Source organism: Rhinatrema bivittatum, chromosome 1, assembly GCF_901001135.1.
Source record: "Rhinatrema bivittatum chromosome 1, aRhiBiv1.1, whole genome shotgun sequence".
Taxonomy (NCBI): domain Eukaryota; kingdom Metazoa; phylum Chordata; class Amphibia; order Gymnophiona; family Rhinatrematidae; genus Rhinatrema; species Rhinatrema bivittatum.
Window position 1 is genome coordinate 743,720,116 of NC_042615.1, and position 21,457 is coordinate 743,741,572.

The 21,457-nt window shown below is 42.3% G+C and overlaps 1 protein-coding gene across 2 annotated transcripts in view; it reads left to right on the forward strand.

Moving 5' to 3' along the window:
• The window catches only part of C6 (complement C6), a 171,274-nt gene that overhangs the window by 85,352 nt on the left and 64,465 nt on the right, over positions 1-21,457 (forward strand). For both annotated transcript variants that reach the window (XM_029578119.1, XM_029578128.1), the window contains exons 10-11: positions 4,496-4,662; positions 11,022-11,247. In XM_029578119.1, the coding sequence (XP_029433979.1) occupies positions 4,496-4,662; positions 11,022-11,247 (393 nt within the window). The remainder of the gene's footprint in view (positions 1-4,495; positions 4,663-11,021; positions 11,248-21,457) is intronic.

The following is a 21,457-nucleotide window of genomic DNA, read 5'->3' on the forward strand; positions in this document are numbered from 1 at the left end:
CGCTACATGGTATGTACTCCAGCTGCCAGCATAGGCCTCATAGGTTTACCTATGAGACTGCCTCATCTACCCTGCAACTCCAAGGGCTCACACCAATCTTTACAGATTGCTGAGGCCGTAAGCTCAGTGGACTCACCTCAGTCTTCTGCCATCGCTAGGCTAACACACCAACTCCAGCAGCAGCAGGATCAGCTGAACACCATGGCTGGGAATCTCCAAGGAATAGTTGCCAGGTCTGCTTCTGTTCCCGCTCTAACCCCCATGGTACAACCTTCTACACCCACATTGCATCTGTCTCTACCTCCAAGATATGACAGTGACCCAGTAAATCAGTGTCGGATGCAATTCGAACTTAAGCACCCTTGTTTCCCACCCTAGCCTGGGCATCACCTATCTGGGAAAGAAATAATCCTCTCTTGAGTGGCCTGAATTGCATCTTACAAGAATTCCGGCAGATCTTTGATGAGTTCAGTCACTCCATTTTCAAGGCCTCTAAGCTCCTGCGGATCAGACAAGGTAAGTGGTCCATAGGAGAGTATTGCTGGGGACTTTCACAGAATGGCCTCAGAACTGCAGTGAAGCATTGACAGTCTGATTGCCATGTTTAGGCAAGGCCTTTCTGAGCATATAAAAGATGAATTGGCTGCTGAGGACCTGAGACGCTGGAGGGTCTCATCAGTCTAGCTATTCAGTTAGACCTACATTTTCAGGAACAGACCTGGGAGAAGGGTTCAGTGTGCTGCCCTGTCCATCTTGCCCTGAATTTCCAAAGACCTTCTTGTCCACCTCCTAAATTAGGACTAGCATCTGAAGAAGCCATGCAGGTTCACTGGTTCAAGATATCTGCAGAGGAAAAGCTTTGATGTCATAGTCTCCATCCAGTTTCAGAGCACTTCACCCACCAGTGCCTGAATAAGCTGGGAAGGACTTAGGCCTGATGAAAGAGGCCACTCTAGGTCATCCTTACACCTCTGCACAGCTACTAGTACCAGTTCAGTTCTCCCTGGGGAATATTCTGATCAATACTCTTGCATTCCTGGACACTGGCACAGGTGGAATCTTCATTCATGAGCCATTAGTGCATCATTACCAGATACTGACAGTCCTGTTGTCTTCACCACTGTCCATCTCATCCGTTTTTGGAGAATATTTCCCAGACACATCATCAGAGCTATGATACCACTGACTATGCAAACTGGGATTCTGCATAAGGAATAAATCAGCCTCTATGGTTTACTATGGTTTACCCTTCATCAACCCCACTTTGACTGGACCACATTACAGTTAACCCAGTGGGGTCCATATTGTCAAGAGCAATGCCTCACCAAAGTCTTATCAGTGGTATCCCTGGCCCGAAGAGCCACCTCTGAGCTCCTGGGTCTACCTCCCCAATATTCTGACTTCGCAGATATCTTCAGCAAATAGCAGGTGGAGGTGTTGCCCCTGCATTGCATATATGACTGTGCCATAGACTTGCTCCCCAGAAAGTTCTGCCCAGAGGCAAAGTTTATGCACTCTCTACTCTAGAGACAGTGATATGTCTAAAAATAAATAGAGAAGAATTTGGACAGAGGCTTGTTTCATCCCTCTTCATCACCTGTCAGGGATGGATCTTTTTTCGTAGGGAAGAAGGACAGGTCCTTAAACACCTGCATTGACTACCACAGTCTTAACTCCATTACGAAAAAGAACTGTTATCCGCTTCCATTAATATCTGAGTTCCCTGACTGCCTTTGAGGCACACAGGTATTTATGAAATTGGACTTCCAAAGGGCATACAACTTGGTCAGAATTCGAGAAGGTGATGAATGGAATGCCACCTTTAATACCCATGATGGACATTATGAATATCAAGTAATGCCCTTTAGGATGTGCAGTGCTCCTGCAGTCTTCCAATTTATGGTCAATGAGATCTTCAGGAACCTTCTCTACTCTCACATAGTACTCTACGTGGAGCATAGCCTGGTGTGCTATTGGACTCTTGCTCATGCATCTGCCCTAGGGACTCAGATTTAATTGGACACAGAGCACAATCCCCTCAGACAAGGGTGGGGGTGAGGTATCTGCCCTTCTGAGCTGAGATCTGTCAGAGAAAATAGCCAATGCTCTTAAAGTTCAAAGATCCTTTCCACTCTTCTTTCACAAGTCAGAACCCTCTAGGTCCTTGAAGGCTCTAGGAAGGCTTCTACACTTGAAAAATCCCACTGTTGCAGGCTATAGAGCATATAAGGATCCACCATGAAATCTCCTTCCACCTTCAACCAAAAACTACATCCAGCCATGCTTTGAGCATGTTCAACCTAGTAGGGGAGCACTGACCAATCCCAAAAACAGGGGGAAAAGCCAACATCTGTGGAAGATCTAAAAATGCAAACTCTTCCAACAAATGCAAACAGGGAAAACATTTGGTAATAGTGCGAAGCCACTGTTATACAAAATCATGTTTCATGCATACTTTTAGGTACATATCCAGCAAGGCAATTTTCAAACCAAGTTTTATGCATGTAAATGCTTTTTAAAATTACTTCCAAAAGTCTGCATAATTTATATCTGCTATTTCTGTGGATGGCTGACAAGTGGCAACATAGCCATGAACAGTTGAAAATCACCAGAAAGCAGGTTATTTAACCTTCCCAAACTAAAGACACGCCAGGAACACTTTTTAAAAATGTTATATTGCATTCCTATACTGTCTTGCTTTAATGAATTTAATACAAAGTGGTTTAGGATACACAAACAGAGTAGTAAAATAAATATATTAAAAATACATTGATTTAAATATATCAGTAAAATACATTATAAAAAAATACATTGATAAAAATACATAATCAAAATACAATACATTAATAGCAGTTTAGATGCCTCGTTCAAACTAAATCCTATTCTCAGTAGGGCAATTCTAAGCCACTAATCTAGCCATTCAGTAATTCACATAACAAAAACAATAATAACAAAGCACCCACATGTATCCAACATCCCCATTAACTATAAATATCAAAACTCCAAATCCCCAATCCTCCAGTTTCTCTCAAGGGGAATCTCCCTTAGGTTTGCCCATTTGGGACTGACAGCCCCACAATGGAGATGGCTAAATGTCCCACCCCAGATGACAACAACGGAAAGAGAGCAGAGTCACATGGGGTCAGAAGCTGCAGCAATGGAGTCATCTCTAGTCCAGGGCAGTTAAGACCTAGAAGAAAGATGAAAAAGCTCCTATCAGAGGCTGACATGATCTCTAGGTTTGGCTGTATCATCTATACCCATAGTGGGGCTCAGCTAAATGGATCCTTCAAATGACAACAGAAGAGAGGGAAAGTTGACTGACTCAGGAGCTGATGGTTCAAAGTTAAGTGTCTTCTAAGGACAAATAGTACAACCAAGGCATCTATGAAGGTATCTGCTTCTTGCACTCATTGAGATGATTTCATCTTTCAGTTTTGTTGAAGTTCCTAATTCTTCAACATTCCCAATGACATAATGAGTAATTTTCAAATAGCTTGCTTAAGAAAACTGGCAAAAACATATGTAAGTTGCACGACTTTTCAAAGTGTATAAGTAGACTTTGAAAATTAGCACACCAACTCAATCTCACACTAGTTAAACCTGCTATTTGGTAAGCACAAAATATTCCAAAAATTGACATGGATGCCTTTGAATTTTATAAAGTATGCATGTAAATCCAAACCCGTACCCCAGTCTTCGCCCACAGGAATACCTACGCTCATTGCCTGGGTAAATGTATGTGCAAGCATGAATAGACACGTATGTTACCCGCATATTGGGTAGGCAATTTTGTAAAAGGTCAATTTCTGAACATAAAATACTGTATTACGCAAATAAGTCTCTTTGAAAATTACTCCCATGCTGTGGCTAAAGGTGCAGGTACTCTTTAATTTGCAAATAATTTTATTCGCATTTGAGGAAATCAATTTTGAGTCAAGTCATTTTTACCCAGATAAATATCTTTGAAACTTGCCTACTTAATTAGCTTACAGAGTTTCTTTTTATTATTGGGGAATATGTGTTCATATAGCAGAGAAGAGCATGATGCAAAATATTACCTTAAAGGATTACAATTATTTGGGTGCTTTTTTGGAATACTTGGAGTCTTTGATGTATTTTCTTCTTTGAAACTGGTGCAATCGAGAATAGCTCTCTGCTTCTCAAAGTTTCAAATCATCAGTCACGCCGGGAGAATAAGACTTGAAAACATGATTATAAATAGCATAAAGCATAAAATGGTGAAGATAATTTGTTGATTTATTTCCTACACACTAATAGGAGGTTGAAATGCTAAAAGAGTGAGAGAGAGGCTCGTAGAAGACTGCAGAATTTAGCAACAGCCACCAGAGAGTATTACATCCAAATATAGAATATCTATAAAGCAAATACTGTCTGAATGAATAATAATCACCTTCACAGAAAAAAATTGCTTTTAAGTTTATATATAATACTGGGCTGATGTTAGAAACATCTTATTTTCAATCCCATCTAGGTTCCTTTTTACAGTCGTCAGAAAGGTCTGTTTCACTGGTGAGGGGTGGCAGAACTGAATATGCAGCAGCTTTGGCCTGGAAGAAAGAGGGTGCATTCCCTGAAAGTAATATATTCACAGATTGGTTGGAATCAACAAAGGATAATCCTGTTGTGGTTGATTTTGAGGTATGCTGTGTGAACTCACCAACAAAATAGCACTGTGGGAAGAACAAAACTTCCTAAAAATATTTAAATGTAAATAATGCCAGCAAGCATCTTCCATTCCTTACATCGTCATCTAACATAAATCTAGGATGCAGGAAGCAGTCTAAATAAATCATTACATCGTTGCATCAAACGAGGTCCTGTTTTTAAAATTTGTTTCATCGTGCACACAGCATGAAAGAGCACCCCCCCTCCCCCACCCCAGTTTTGAAAAAAAAGAGTCCAGAGACTTTTCAGAAGAGCTTTTGAGATTACACCCTGCCCCCTCCTCACAGTCAGGATTTGGTTTTGTGCTCATTTCCAGCCTCTGGAAATGTCCTGTGAGCACAAAACTGTTCTCCCATTGGTAGGGCAATTTTCAAAGCATTTGACAGAGGTAAACAAGTGCTTATCCACATCCAAAGAGTATGTTTGAATATTGCCCCCTCCCTCCCTCCCCCATAGGTAAGCTTATTCTTGATGTGTATATGTATTGAACGGTTTGTAGCATGCAAATAAGGATATGAGAGGTGCTACTGGTAGAGAGTGAGAAAGAGAGTTAGTAAAGATGTGAATGGAATGATAAAAAAGATCTTGTATTTAAATCAAGAAGAGGCGGTGTACATCTTCTATATACTGTGGATGTTTGGGCATGCCAAAGCATTTTTATCCTACTTTCCCCAGGGAGGGAAGCTTATGCAATCACTCTGAGTGTCTGTACAATACGAATAACTTTCCTATTCGGTGTCCTATCAACACCAAATTTTCAGGAGGGCCAAAGAATAGTCAGGCACAGATAGCAATTTTCTGGAACCACTTATTCCATAAATACGTGCACATAATTGTCATGTCCTAATAACTTGGTTATTGAACACCTGCTCTGTATCCACTGCACACCAAATGTGTACCACATGTCAGGGGATGCATGAGGCTCATAGCAGGGAAATCTTTTAAAGGAACCACATATTTCATGAACGCACAGGCACAATTATGCCACCTACTAACATTTTTGCAATTACACTACCTAATAATTTTGGTTTTCCATCCAAATCCCACCAAGTTTTCAGAACATGTCAGGAAGGACATGAGGATTCTGACATGGCATTTTTTTATTTGAACAAAAATAATGAGTGTGCTGCAAATAATTTAATGGCCTGATGATTCATATAGGGCCGGATTTTAAGAGATATGCGAGGGTGTAGATTTGTGCGCGCAACCAGGCGGGCACAAATCTATGCCAGATTTTATAATGTGCACGCGCAGCTGAATGCATGTTATAAAATCCGGGGTCAGCGGGTGCAAGGGGGTACACACGTGCACTTTCCGTGCACCGAGCCCTAGGGGAACCCCAATGGCTTTCCCCATTCCCTCCGAGGCCCCTCCAAAATCGGAGCTGCCTTGGAGGGAACTTTCCTTCCGCCCCCCCCCCCCCCCACCTTCCCCACCCTACCTAAATCCCCCCACCTTTATTTTTTTTATTTACGTCTGCCTCTGGGTAGGCATAGGTTGTGCGCACCGGCCAAGTGCCGGCGCGTGATCCCCGGACCCAGCAGAGGTGGAGAGACCTCTGGCCATGCCCATGCCCTGCCCCCGGACCGCCCCGGCCCACCCACGGCCCGCCCATTTTTTCAAGCCCCGGGACTTACACGCGTCGCCAGGCCTATGCAAAATAGGCTCGGCGTGCGCAGGAGCGGGTTATATAAGCGGGTAATATAAGCGCATAACCCTTTGAAAATCCACCCCATAGTGACCAAAAGCACGTGAATGTAATGTCAAAAATGTAATTAGTAACAACTGTAAGTAAATCAAAACAATATCAGCAGTGTGTGTATTAATGCTCCTTTGTCCCCCGACATGGGACTATGTTTCGCTGAAGCTTCATTGGGAGGAACAAATTATTTGGATCCACATGTGCGTATGATATTAATGCCACATTAACATTTTGGTCTTGCATTCAATCAACACAAAAGTTTCTGGATATGTCAGAAAGTCTATGAGGATCTCGATAGAGAAATACACATATTCAAAAATAAGAATATATAATTATGCCACCTAATAACCTTTTGGTTTTGCATCTGATCCACCCCAAATTTTCAAGAGATGGGAGGGGTAGTGAAGTATGGTCATACATAAGTATTTTTTTCCAGATCTTTGTAACTGTATGTATACAAGTGCATTCTGAAAGGTAGACTCCATGAGTTCTCTGTGGAACTTCCCGTTTAAAAAGGTGCTTGCCCCTGTCCTCTGTAAGAAAACTGTTCCTGGTCCATTAAATGCAAAATATTTAGCCAACTGTTAATTCAGTACATTAGTAACTAGCTTTTCAGAGCTTTACTCCTTCATCAAGCCAGTGAAGAAACAGTACAGTTACAAGGGGTTTGAAATGTCAGAGTCAGTGAGGCAGGAGGCTGTCTGTATATGCCAAGAAGTCTCTTCACTGACCTGATGAAGGGAGCATAGCTCTGAAACGCCAGCCTCAGATGTATTGAGGTAGTCCAATAAAAAGGTATCACAATTTGCCTGTTGACCCTTATTTATATACATTGGCCTCAATATTCAAAGCTGAATGGCTATGTAAATTAAGCAGACAAGAATGATCCAGCTAACTTATAAGAGACATTCAGCATAGCATGGCTATGCTGCTGAATATCCCCATTGAAATAGCCACTTAGCCAGATAACTCATATCCAGCTAAGTTAAGACTAAATATTGAGCAAGTCTAACATATCCATCTATGATAGGCGAATAAGTCTGAATATTGGCAGTTATCCAACTATGATAGACAGATAAGTAGCTCTGATCTGCCCATTGTCCATCCATTAGATAGCCAGCTACCTACTCAGCTGGTTAAGTACGTATCCGGCTAAGTCTTGACCGCTAAACACAGAAGAATATTCAGCGGCTGCACTTAGCTGGAAAAGTTGCTACTTATCCAGCTAAGTAGTGCTGAATATTGGCGTCATTCAGAAGGACTAACAGAGACGCCACAATATTTCTCTTTGGAAATTTTATAAAGTTTATAAAGCCTACAATATCTATGTTAACAATCGCATGAATCTTTTGGAAACTCTGTTAAACATCGAAACTTTATAAACCGTTGTGATGGCGAAACCGAACGCGGTATATAAAACTCGATAAATAAATAAATAAATAGATAAATAAAACAATGGGTACTACAGGCCTATAGCAGTGCCCTGCCCTGCAGTTATTCCTACCTGAGCAAGTACAAATAAGCAGAAAAAGGACACATATATTTGGGAAAATAAGTGTTTGCAAGTGGGTTGTGGGCAACATGGAAGCCATTAGTAAAGTGTTTATTTATTCTGGATCCTCTTATACTATTCAAACAATGAAGGCGTATAATGTACTGCTAATCATAAAGGGGCGGATTTTAAGAGCCCTGCTCGCCTAAATCCGCCCAAATCCGGGCGGATTTAGGCGAGCAGGGCCCTGCGCGCCGGTGAGCCTATTTTACATAGGCCTACCGGCGCGCGCAGAGCCCCGGGACTCGCGTAAGTCCCGGGGTTTTCTGAGGGGGGCGTGTCAGGGGCGTGTCGGGGCGGGCCCGAACTGCGCAGCGTTTTCGGGGCGTGTCAGGAGCGTTCCGGGGGCGGGCCCAGGGGCGTGGCTAAGGCCCGGGGCGGTCCGGGGGCGTGGCCGCGCCCTCCAGACCCGCCCCAGGTTGCGTCCCGGTGTGCTAGCGGCCCGCTGGCGCGCGGGGATTTACGTCTCCCTCCGGGAGGCGTAAATCCCCCGACAAAGGTAAGGGGGGGGTTTAGACAGGGCCGGGCGGGTGGGTTAGGTAGGGGAAGGGAGGGGAAGGTGAGGGGAGGGCAAAAGAAAGTTCCCTCCGAGGCCGCTCCGATTTCGGTGCGGCGTCGGAGGGGGTAGGCTGCGCGGCTCGGCGCGCACCGGCTATACAGAATCGATAGCCTTGCGCGCGCCGATCCAGGATTTTAGCGGATACGCGCGGCTATGCGCGTATCTACTAAAATCCCGCGTACTTTTGCTGGCGCCTGATGCGCCAGCAAAAGTACGCCTATTCGCGCGGTCTGAAAATCTACCCCAAAGAGGTTGATTTTAAAAGGAGCGCTGATTCTATAACATGTACGGGCGGCCTGCGACTCGCACGCATGGGGGGCAATGTTCAAATTGGGGCAGATTTTTAAAAAGTATGCGCGCGCGTACTTTTGTTCATGTACCCATATCTTTTAAAATCCAGGGTCAGCGCGCGCAAGGCTGGGCAAAATCGGCAGCCTGCACGCACCGAGCAGCACAGCCTGCCTCTGTTCCCTCCGTTCCCTCCGAGGCTGCAAGCGCGCGATTCCCCGGCCCGGGAGCAGTTTCGGAGGCCTCGGCTACGCCCTCGAAATGCCCCCGGGCTGGAAGCACGCACGCGGACCTGCCCCCGGAACACCCCCCGATGACGTGCCGTCGCGACACGCCCCCAACACGCCCCCCCCAGGAAAGCTCCAGGACTTACGCGCGTCCTGGGGCTTGTGCACGCCGCCAAGCCTATGCAACATAGGCTCGGCGCACGCAGGGCGTGGAAGGGGCAGCTTTTCGGGGGTTACGTGCATATCTTATGCGCGTACCCCTTTGAAAATCTGCCCCATTACACGCAGCGACGAGATCGGCCTTTTTTCCAGTTCCCTCCCAGACCTCCCCTTTCCCTCCACCCTGTCCCCTAACCCCTATCCACCCACCCTATTTTTTTTTGTTCTGTAACTTGCCTGCTCTGATAAGCAGAAGCAAGTGATGCAAGCCGGCCTGCTACCGGCGCATGCTGTCCCAGCCCACCCCCTACCCCACCCAGACCCCAACCTCCTGGCCTACCCCTTTGGAGAGGCATGGCACTTCGGCACGTAACGGTGGTTACACACGTGGCCAGGCCCTTCCAAAAATGCGTGCAAAGTGTACAAAGCTTGACCACATATATAATCCCCATTATTTATGCCTGTGACCCTTTTAAAATCAGGCTAAAAATGAACATAACAGCAAAAAAAGGAATACTCAGTCTTTCAAAGAGCACAAAATACTTTGACAATATTTTATATATCTCTTCCCAACAGCAACTTCAAAGAGTGAATTTAAAAAATGGAGCATTCATATAACACAAAGCACATGGCAGAAAGGACTCTCCAATAATGTTTAAGTGACCTTTTGCTAATCCATAAAAAACACTAATCCCTTAGTTAGTATTTTAAACCACCCTCCAATCATTGTACCATCATCAATTTAAACATTTTTTTAAACTATAAATCACTCATAATATTATTTTCTTACCAAAAAGCCTTATTCAGATGTATTACCAAAATGTTAGCTCCCCACTCAAATCTTAAATTGATATATTAGCAAGATGTTCATAGCCGGATATTCAGCAGCTGCCACATAGCTGGATAAGTCACTACTTAGCCGGCTAAGTAGCATTCAGCCCCATTTGAATATTGGGGCCTGATTTGATATAAATGATCCCAACAAGAGAACACTTGTTTGCCAAAAATGGCTATTTCAGGGGAAAGAAGCTAACAACTCATCTATAGTAAAGTTATCACAAATATCCAATCCAGATATTTAAAAGATAATAAACTTATCTGAATCAATTAAAGTTCAATGAAATGAATGCTTCATCATATACTGCAGCTTATACACATTCCCCAGTTTGTCTTATACTGTGGCTTATATGCATTTTCCATTTTCCTTCCTAAAAAACAAACCTGATATTAGTGTAGCCACATAGCTAATATTCAAGCATAAACCCTATTAGTCCCAACCATATTTATGCGAAATGAACTAAGTCCCTCAGGAAGCACTACATTGTTCCTGTTCATACATATATCAGAAATCCACCCTATTTTGTCAAATACGCCAAAATGTATTTTTTAAGTCTGCAATGAATATTTTTCTGTTGGTGTCAAAGTTCCTATTTTCTGTACCAAATACTGACATTTGCACTTTAGAGATCAAAATAAATTAGGCTAAACCAAGCCCAAAATGATTTAGAAACATTTAAACCTGCAGGTTTAGAATCCATGATGTGGCCTGAACCAAAATGAAACTACCACAAAAAAAGGTGCCACTGTGTAAGGCCGCTCAAGAAGTGGTTCATCATTACCTGACAGAAATGCACGTGTGCTACACATACCCAGCAAAAATGTAGCACACATAGTGCTACAACGAAGTCAAGGGCTCAATTATTTTCTGGTCTCATTTTCTCTGTAGCACTCATAATTTATTCTGAGACTTCAAATAAATATCATTGCACAAAAAAATATCAGATTATATCTACCATAGAAAATCTTGTAAGTCAATTACTGTCTTCATTATGCTTTTCTTTGTAGCTCGCCCCCATACTGGATCTGGTTAAGGATTTTCCATGTGCAGTGACGAAGCGCCGCAACCTCCTGAGAGCTCTTGTTGAGTACCTGGAAAGGTTTGACCCTTGCAGATGTGAACCTTGTCCTAATAACGGCAGGCCTGTGCTATCAGGCACGAAGTGCTTATGTGTGTGTCAGTCTGGAACCTATGGGGAGAGCTGTGAGAAACGAGCACCAGATTACAAATCAGGTACTAAGTATTAATACTGTTCTGAAGGCAACAGACAAGTGATTCAAATAAGTAAAGATGATTTATGAGCATTTATGTGCCTACAAATTCCATGTTACAAAAAAATGTACTTAGGAAAATTATTTTTTTAATGTACATAAACAACCATGCTTTAAAACATCCATAAAACAAACTTTAGCTTTTCCTACATATGTGTTTGAAATGCATTCCATTTCAATTTAAAATACATTTACTCATGCATTTGAATCTCAAATCGAGTACATTTCAAACTAATTTGCAAAAATGTTAAATGATGATATAGTCTTCTGTGTAAAGGTTTCAATAGCTGCTGTCAATTAATTCTTTTTTTTTCTCTAGTCAACCCTGTTATTTATAGTTTGATATATTTGGATATTCTCTATAGATCTGTAGAAAATGTAAGCAATCCTAGACATATTACTCATCTGCTCAGACATCCTATGCATACATAAGTATTTTCTTCACTCAAACTAAACTATTTCACATTAGTTTGCTCTCAGTCTTCTATCTCTTGAAGTTCATTAGCAAAATCACTTACAGTTTATTATTGCAACACCCTGATGATTTTAAGATCTAGACAGGGATGACATGAGACTATATAAATTTTTTAATTCAGTTGTGATGACAAGAAGGAAAACGTTTAATAAATATATAGTAACATAGTTAATGACAGCAGACCAAAATGGTCTATCCAGTTGCTGTACAGCGATGTAATAATGTCCCTGTATAGGTCGTTGGTGAGGCTTCACCTGGAGTACTGTGTTCAGCTGTGAAGACCATATCTCAAAAAGGATAAAGATAGGATGGAAGTAGTCCAGAAAAAGGTGACCAAAATGATGTGAGGTCTGCAGTGGAAGACTTATGAGAGGAGACTGAACGACATAAATATGCATACCCTGGAGAAGAGTAGTAAATATAAATAAAATTAATAAAAAAAAATAAGCTATAATAGTATGAAATCAACATGAATGCAGCTATTACATTTTAAGGGGGATCCACTATTTGCACTATTAGTAAAAAAAATAATATATATCCAGATTTCAAATCCTTGCCAAGTATTTACAATTGAAGGACACCACAGAGTAGTAGTAGTAACAATCCCCATATTTAAATGTTTAATGTATTTGACAAAGGTAACGCATAAGTTCCTGCAAATTTTGTTTAAATGTAAACCGATGTGATATGTAAAATCGAACACCGGTATATAAAAGTAAATAAATAAATAAATAAATGTCAAATGCTTAGGTGGCATTAACAAAGGCAAAATAGAGCAAATCTCTCTAAATCAGTCATATCCAGTAAGTGGATTTATTAGTTACCAGAAAGTACTTGCATATCTATATAATGTGCATGCTTTTTAGGGATGTGCATTCATTTTAACCAAATTTGTAAAATGCAACAAATTAGGGCCAATTCATTTCTTTTGGCGGGCCATGAAATGAAATAAAGCCACCCAAATTAAATGAATCCTATTCATTTAATTCAGTTAAAATTTTGTGTTGGGCCTATGCCCGGCATCACTCAGGCTTAGTCCGTGGCTGCAACCTATTGCTAGGTAAGGCTCCAGGCATATGCCTAGGCCCAAGGCCAGAGCCTCGACTAGTACATAGGCCAAGACCCAAAGCAGGGGTCTACAGCTACTGCCTGAATGCAACACCGGTGCTTCAGAATAGGCCTAGGCCCAAGGCCAGGGCCTCGCCCAGGCATAGGCCATGGCCACGTTGGGCCACAGCCTACTTCCAAGTACAACATGGAGTCTCAGCCTAGACCTGAGCCTTAGGCCGGGGCCTTAGCCATGAACCTAGCAAAGGCCCAGGCCCTTCCAAAAAATGTTGCTGGGTCGGAAAATTTGCCAACCCCCACTTACTTGATCCTTCAGGGATCCAATGCCATGGCCAGGATGGATCCCGACACCTGGGCCTTGGACTACACCAAGAGCTGGGCCCAGGCTGAAATCCAGGCCCCATTCTGGAGACCAAGCCCCAGTGCCTGTGCTTAAGCCTAGGCCAGAGCCCAGGCCCCATGCCATACATCAAAATGGCACCCTCTGCTGAGGAGGATGCACCAGAGTTAATTTACTCCAATGCATCTGCAGCAGATGCCATCATTTGAAGAAAAAAGAAAAGAAGAAAGAGGACCTATGCAGCCAGTGCGCTGGCCTCTGTTCCAGGGCCTAACCCTGAGCCAAGGTCCAGGTATCAGGACCCAGTTTCCTGACCAGGCCCCAGCGTCGGACCTGGGCCCGGGCTCTGGTCTAGGCTGAAACCCAAGCATCAGGACAGGCTCCAGACTGGGCTCGGCTCTGGTCTAGGTCAAGGCCCAGACGTCAGAACCCAGCCTGTGGGCAGGGCTCTGGTGTTGGGCCTGGGCCTAAGTCAAGGCCCAAGTGTTGGGACCCATTCTCTGCTCTGAGCCCTGAAATTGTCTAGGGCTCAGGCTCTGGTCCACGCTAAGGGCCAAGCATTGAGACCTGACCTCTGGGCTGGGCCCTGGTGTCAGGCCTAGGAGAAGGTACAGAGGGCAACCAAAATGATAAAGGGAATGGAACAGCTCCCCTATGAGGAAAGACTAAAGAGGTTAGGACTTTTCAGCTTGGAGAAGAGATGGCTGAGGGGGGATATGATAGAGGTGTTTAAAATCATGTGAGGTCTAGAATGGGTAAATGTGAATCGGTTATTTACTCTTTCGGATAATAGAAGGCCTTGGGGGCACTCCATGAAGTTAGTATGTGGCACATTTAAAACTAATTGGAGAAAGTTCTTTTTCACTCAATGCACAATTAAACTCTGGAATTTGTTGCCAGAGGATGTGGTTAGTGTAGTTAGTATAGCTGTGGTTAAAAAAGGATTGGATAAGTTCTTGGAGGAGAAGTCCATTACCTGCTATTAATTAAGTTGACTTAGAAAATAGCCACTGCTATTACTAGCAACGGTAACATGGAATAGACTTAGATTTTTGGGTACTTGCCAGGTTCTTATGGCCTGGATTGGCCACTGTTGGAAACGGGATGCTGGCTTTGATGGACCCTTGGACTGACCCAGTATGGCATGTTATATTCTTAGGCAAAAGCCCAGGCATTGAGAACTGGTCTCTGGATCAAGGCTCAGTGTTGGGCCCAGGTGATGAGACATGAACTCTGGACAGGGCCTGGGCCTGAGCTCTGGCCTAAGCCGAGGCCTAGCAGTCAGTACCCGGCTGAGGCCCTGGTATCTGGCCTAGGCCCCGGCATTGGCATATGCCCAGGCAATGTAACCCAGCCTCCAAGCCTCAGGTTTGTGTAGAGCCTAGTCTGATGTTGCAGTGACCTACCGTGGGCTAGGCCTATGCAAGGCAGAGGCTTCAGCCTAGTCCTAGCCCTCGCCAGTGGATCCTCACTTGGATCGGGTAAATGGGGGCTGGGAGGGGGGGAATCCAGGGCCCAGCATTTTTCCAGGTAGAAGAGATGGGTGGTGGGAATGGGAGGCCTTGGGAGACCCTGATTCCTTTTTTGCTTGCTTTGGGGGGGTTAAACAAAAGAAATGAATTAAACAGTAAATAAAACAAAATTTGTGGGGGAAAATATCCCAGAAAAATGAAACAAAAAACTAAAAGAATATTTTACTTCTGCACACCCCTGCCTAAAAAAGAGCTTGAATAATTTCAGGTCCATTCTTCCATGTAAAAACATTTAAACTATGACATTTGAGGGTTTTCTTGCATGAACAACTACTTCAGGTCTTGCCAGAACATTTCAATAGGGTTTAGATCAGGATTTTGACTTGGGCCAATACAAAACAGAGAATCAGTTCTTCAGCTATTCTGTAGTAGTTTGCGTCTTGTTCCATAACCTCAAATTGCAAGGATTCACCTTCCAATTTATTGTAAAAATACAGATGTACAATTGAACAAAATTAAAAACATGACACACTCATTAAAAGTTAAATAAATAAATATTGAGTAATAATCCATTAAAAAAAATAGCCAACATTGCCATGTGTTGGTAAAGTGCCTGCCTCAGGGTTATGTATTCCCAAAATCCTTTTCATGAAATAAGACAAAACAAAGGCAGAGGTACAGAGAACAACCTTATATCAAATCAATTCTGCCATTAGACATCAAAGCTTGTTCAATACCACTAGAAGCTTGAAAACCTAAAACCGTAAAGAAGCCACAAATACATGGTGAAAATTTGTCTCTGAAAGAATATACTGTATCTTTGCATAAAGACCAATGGCTCTGTTACATACCTATGTAGTGATATCAAATAATCTAAACAAAAATCTGAGAGGAGTTGGACAAGGGTTGAATATCAATGAAAAGTAATGAAATAAAGATGAAAGGAAAATTGATTATATGATATATAAAACAGAAAGGATTTAGATAAAAACATTAAAAATTTCCAGTTCTATTATGCCCAACACTTTAGAGAAATCACAGATTTTTTTAGTGTCATAAATGTTATGTCTTGGCTAAGCCCATGATTCTTTGAGTGCACAGAATTATGAATTCCAATTACTTTGTCCCCTGTTCTGTCTTTCTAAAATGCCTTTGTTTACAATCAATCATATATCTCTTTTTCTCCCTTTCATTCTTGACACACATGTAACATCTCTCTGTTAACTGTTGATTATTGAGAAATGTTAAATCAATGTAAAATATGTTTATCTGGGTATAAAATATGGCTTCCTTATAACTACTACAGAAACTTCTGAAGAAGGGACCTATGACTGTGAGACCCTGCAAGTTAATGGTTACATATTTTTGGGCCTCATTTTCCAATATCGCATTCGATACTAAAAAGGGGTGTACCTTATGCTAATAAGCATGTGTATTGCAAAGCTAATAAGCATGTGTATTGCAAATTGCACTATCAGCTATGCGAAAGGCTGTTATTGCAAGTTGCGCTATTAGCCCAATTTGGGCTACATTGCCAGTATATCGCAGTTCATGATGTCTCCTGACAGGCCTGTTTCAGTATGATGCAGGCTGAGAGAGAGAGAGAGAGAGAGAGAGAGAGAGTGCCTTGCCGTAGTGCCTCCTCCCTAGACAGGTATTTGTATCCCTATGGGATCTACATTGTATCCCTTGTGAATCTACATTGTTATAGTTTGTTAATCATTTTCCTCTATGTTTTCTTTCTAATTTTGCCTATATATTATACTTGCTGTGCCAATTTGGCTAAAACAAAAAAAAAAGTTTTTGTTTTCTTTTCTGTGATAAATACATGATATCACCATTGATTTATTTAAAAGTTTATTAAGCAGCAGTAAATAAATGTAAGAGTTTCCATTAATGTATTAAATATACTTCCTGCAAATGAGTGAATATCTAAAATGTATATTTGTACAGAAATATATTAGAATATAGTTAGTCAAGATGTTGCTTTGTCTCTAAAAGAAATTCTTCCTTCCCCAAGGAATGTCACAGACTTTTGCAAAAAGGAACTGATCTGCACCTTTAATCTAAGTTGTACCTATAACTGAAAGATTTAGTTTTCTTAAGTAAATAACTTATTTATTTATTTATTTTTATTTTTTTCTATACCGATATTCTTGTAGAGATAAAAACCATACCGGTTTACATTATATATGTTATTTTATAAGCTTTTGAACAGATGTGGTATCAAAAATTCTGTCTTTATTCATATGAATTCTGAATATCTTTTGCATTATACTGCAGAGTGAAAATGATGTTGGGAACAATTATATTTAGAAAAAAATTATGATGAAGCAGAAATTCAATTACATATTCTACTCTGTCCTTGAGCTAAGAACTGGAGTTAATTGCAAAAAAAAAAAAAAGCAAAGTAGTTGTGTAAAGGTTTATGGTAAAGGTGGATAATCACAAAGATGAGCTGATTTTGAAAAAAAAAAAAACTGAGTTCTTTGTATGCTGATTCCAAGAATTTTTCCCCAGCAAATTTTTTACTAAATTGAGTTATCCATTAATTGAAATAATTCCTTTGTTTTATTTGATGTTGCTTATATTGTCATATAGCACACTAACAGGGTCATTCATCAAAATGCATCAGGGCATTATGGTGGCCTTTAGGGCCCCAAAGCCCATGATAATGCCATGACACGTGCATTATTTTTCGCAGAGATGCATATACAAATTTTGGATATTTAGTCAAAGGGGTGGAATTTGGGCAGGGTTTATAAAAATGAGGGGTGTTTAACGAGGGGAGAGGGAATGGAGTGGAGTAGGGGAAAGAAAGAGAGAGAGAAAGAAAAGAGAGAGAGAGAAAAGAGAGAGAGAGAGAGAGAGGGCCGCCTTTGGGATGACACATATATTTGTCATCTATTTATACCACTGTAGGAGGGTGAACTAGTAGCTCGAGGTGAGGTTTTCGTGGTGGTCCAGGGTTTGGGGGCAGTTTTACATGCACAGTCAGAGGTATGAACAGCACAGTACACATCAGTGAATATTTGATGTGATTTAGAATGAGGAAAGGTACACAAAGATGAAATTTGTACAATGTACTCTTGCCCTAGCTTGATAGGGATAAATGTAGAATGTAGAATTTAGTAACAGGGTTCAAATTATATTTTACATACTAGCATTTAAGCAAAAGAGTTCTACTTTTTTACATCAACATTCATTAGCATATAATAAAAGTATACCATACTGTGCCGGTGCTAGCTGTTTTTTTGCCCTGTGAGAACAATTATTGTGCTGACCCCCTCCCCCTCCCCCCCCCCCACACACACACCCACACACCCACTTCATTCAGTCTCTGTCTCGGGCCTGCCAAAAAAAAGCCCAGTTCCTTCCAGCGACCTAAACTTTAAAACTGTCATCCCCCTCTACCCACCGGGTCTTCACCCCCCTCCCTTGGAATCCATTTTTGGTGCAAGAGTATTAGGTGCACTGGGCAAATCACAAAGATGCTCTCTCCATGTACACAGTTAAAAATTATGCATTCATTATTCAGGTTTTACATAAGAAAGAATATTCAAAGTACAGTGTTCTGAGGTAAAAAAAAAAAATATCACAAGAATTTGCATGCATTTCTTTGGTGCCAATCAGAAAACCCGAAAAAAAAAGACACTTGGAACCCATATAGCATTAGGGCTACTGTAATGCATGTTAGGTGTGGGCTTGACCCTCAAAAAGCCATGAGTAAATTACAATTAAAATATAATAAACCTACTATACCAAAACAGCATAACTGCCAGCACTTAAAAAAATAACAATCCTATCTATGAAAAAGCAACACTGTAAATATTACATCATGCCTTAAAACACCAGTACACCTCCTATTAAGAAAACAGAAGAAACATGCTAGCAGAATACCTCTCCTTGATCACACATGCAGAACGCAGGCAGAGCCTCACCAAATACAGAATAAAGAGACCATAAAGTATAAATAGAAACTGCAGGCAAAAATTGAATAGGACAACCACAACAAGTCATACTCTATGCAGTGCAACAATGGAAAAACAGAAACTACCACCAGTCCTCAGACATTAAAACAATCAAATCAAGAAATATAATAAATATATAATCATAGCAGTATAAACATACTAATAAAAAGAATATTTCAAAACAGCTGGTGAATGGAAGATCCAATAATTAAAAAATCATAAACAATTTGTTTTAAATTTCTCAAACACCAATAAAATTTTTGAAAACAGCAGACACATCAAACAATACCAAAAATTAAAACTAATAAGGATAAAATTATTCACGCTCTCGATACCTGGAACCTTTTGATTTCCAATCACTCGGAGAGTGTAGTGGATTAGTGAGGGAGGGATGTATAAACTTTATCTCTCATAGATATATATCTATACATACATATGCTCTCTCCCTCATATGTGCATGCTCACATGCATATGCTTCCTCTCTTTCACACACATTCTCAGACTCACATACATGCTCACATATGCTCCATCCTATATATACATGTTCGCACACGTTCCCTGTTACATGCACACACACATACACACACACACACACGATTCCTCTTTCTCACATATAGCTGCTCAGACACACACACACACACTCAAACACACACACACATGTTCAGACACACAAAGAACACCCTATGCTTCAATACCTCAACTTTTCCTAATATAAACTGAAGAATTTTCTTCTAAAAAAAATTACTATTATTTTAGACCTCTTATTTCATCATTCCTAGAGCTTGCATCTGTGTCAGTGCTCCTTCTCACATTCACACACACACACTCCCTTTCACACAAATGCTCAGACACACAAACATGCCTTCTCTCATACACACATGCACATACACCTACACACACTCTGCTTCTGCTCACACACACACACACATGCTTATACCAAGGCCTCTCCAAGCAGCCCCGGCCCTCCACTTCTGCTGTGAGGCAGATTGGGAACAGCCAAGTGGCTTTTTTTTCCTTCTGGTCACCTAGAACCATCATCCCTAGAGCTTGCATTTGTCTCAGTGCTCCCTCACCTACACACACATGCTTCCTATTTCACACACATGTTCAGACACACACACACCTCCTTTCACATACACATGCTCGGACACCCACACACTCTGCTTCTGCTCACACACACACACACACACACACACACATGCTCAGACACACACATGCTTATACCAAGGCCTCTCCCAGCAGCCCCTGCCCTCCACTTCTGCTGCGAGGCAGATTGGGAACTGCTTCGCAGCTGTTTATTTCCTTATGGTCGCCTGGGAACCACGTGGTCCTGGAGACTGCAGCTCTTCTTCTTGGCTGCACAGCTCTCCAACTCATCTTCATGCGGCCCTGCAGCTCTTCCTCCTTTTCACCACGTGGCTGGTGCCCTGTATTGTCTTCTCTTTGCTGAACTGTGGGTTGCGAACCGCCATGCGGCTCTGCAACTTTCTCATCTTTGCCGGGTGTTCATATACTCTTTAAAATGCATTTTAGCAGTAATAGTGTTATTGTTCATTATGAAGACTGGATAAAAATTCAGCATCACTAATTTAAATGTATCAGTAATATATTTAGATAAGGAAGCATGTAATATTTATTTATTTATTTGCATTTGTTTATTGCTTTCCTGATTAAAAAATTACACAAAGCAATTTAATAGTTAATGACACTCACTTTTTTTTTAAGTGACAAAACATTTTTTTTTGGTCACATATTTCTTTGGACGTGAACAGATATAATACATTTTGCATAATTATGATGTTATTTTCCTGTTTATCATTTATTGGAGTGGTGGCCATTTCTGTTTTAATTTGATCATCCCAGTATTTTATTACTCACTTTGGCCTAGGATCATCAAAATGCTAATTTTTTGTGCTAGAGAGGGTCCCAGTATCCTCCCATTTTGGAAAATGGCACGAGGGTGCCACAGTGGCTCAATAGTGCATTCTTTTGTGTTGCGGCCAAACACCATGACATATAAAAGTGCGGCAAGAACGCGATGACGGCCCAAACCTCATGGGACCGCCATTATCTTAAAGGGCCGCTGACCAGCCAAAATAAAATACGACTAAACAGGCAGGTTGAGTGTGGGTCATTACGATTCCTATTTCAACCCGACGCTGCAGCTCGAGGTGGCCCTGACTCCCCCAAAATAAATATTAAATTTACAGTATGCATGCACCAGTGGCGCCCTCTCCCAGCCCCCAATAGCCAATCCCTCTCCCCCAGCCCCCCCCCCCCGATATGTGATCCTGCCTCCCGCACCCCCTGGCTCCCCTGATAGCCAAGTCTACCCCACCCCCTTGGCAGCCAGATCTACCCTTCCCGGCCCCTCTCCCCAACAATGGAAGCCCCCTCTTCATCCCATGCCCCATGGCAGCCAGATTCCCCCTTCCACCACTCTCGGCCCTCCCAATAGCCAAGCCCCCCCACCCCTCCAACAGCCAGATCCCCCTCCCACTCCCAGCCCCCCTGATAGCCAACCCTCTCCTCCTGCTGTCCAATAGCCATATCTCCCATCCACTGGCCTCCCTCCAGAGACCCCTGTATGGTATCATGGATCCCACGACGGGGACGGGTGCACCCTCACACCCATCCTAGCCGGTGTCATTTTCCAAAATGGGAGGGTACACTCTTCCACGATGAGGATCCATGATAAGTTAAGGGGTCCCTGGAGGAGGACTGGGGAGGCAAAGGGGATCTGGTTATCAGAGGGCTGGGGGGGTGGGGGTGGAGGAGGGGGGTTGGGCTTTCGGAAGGCTGGGGAGGGGAAGGGAGGATCTGACTGCCAGGGGTACAGGGGGCAG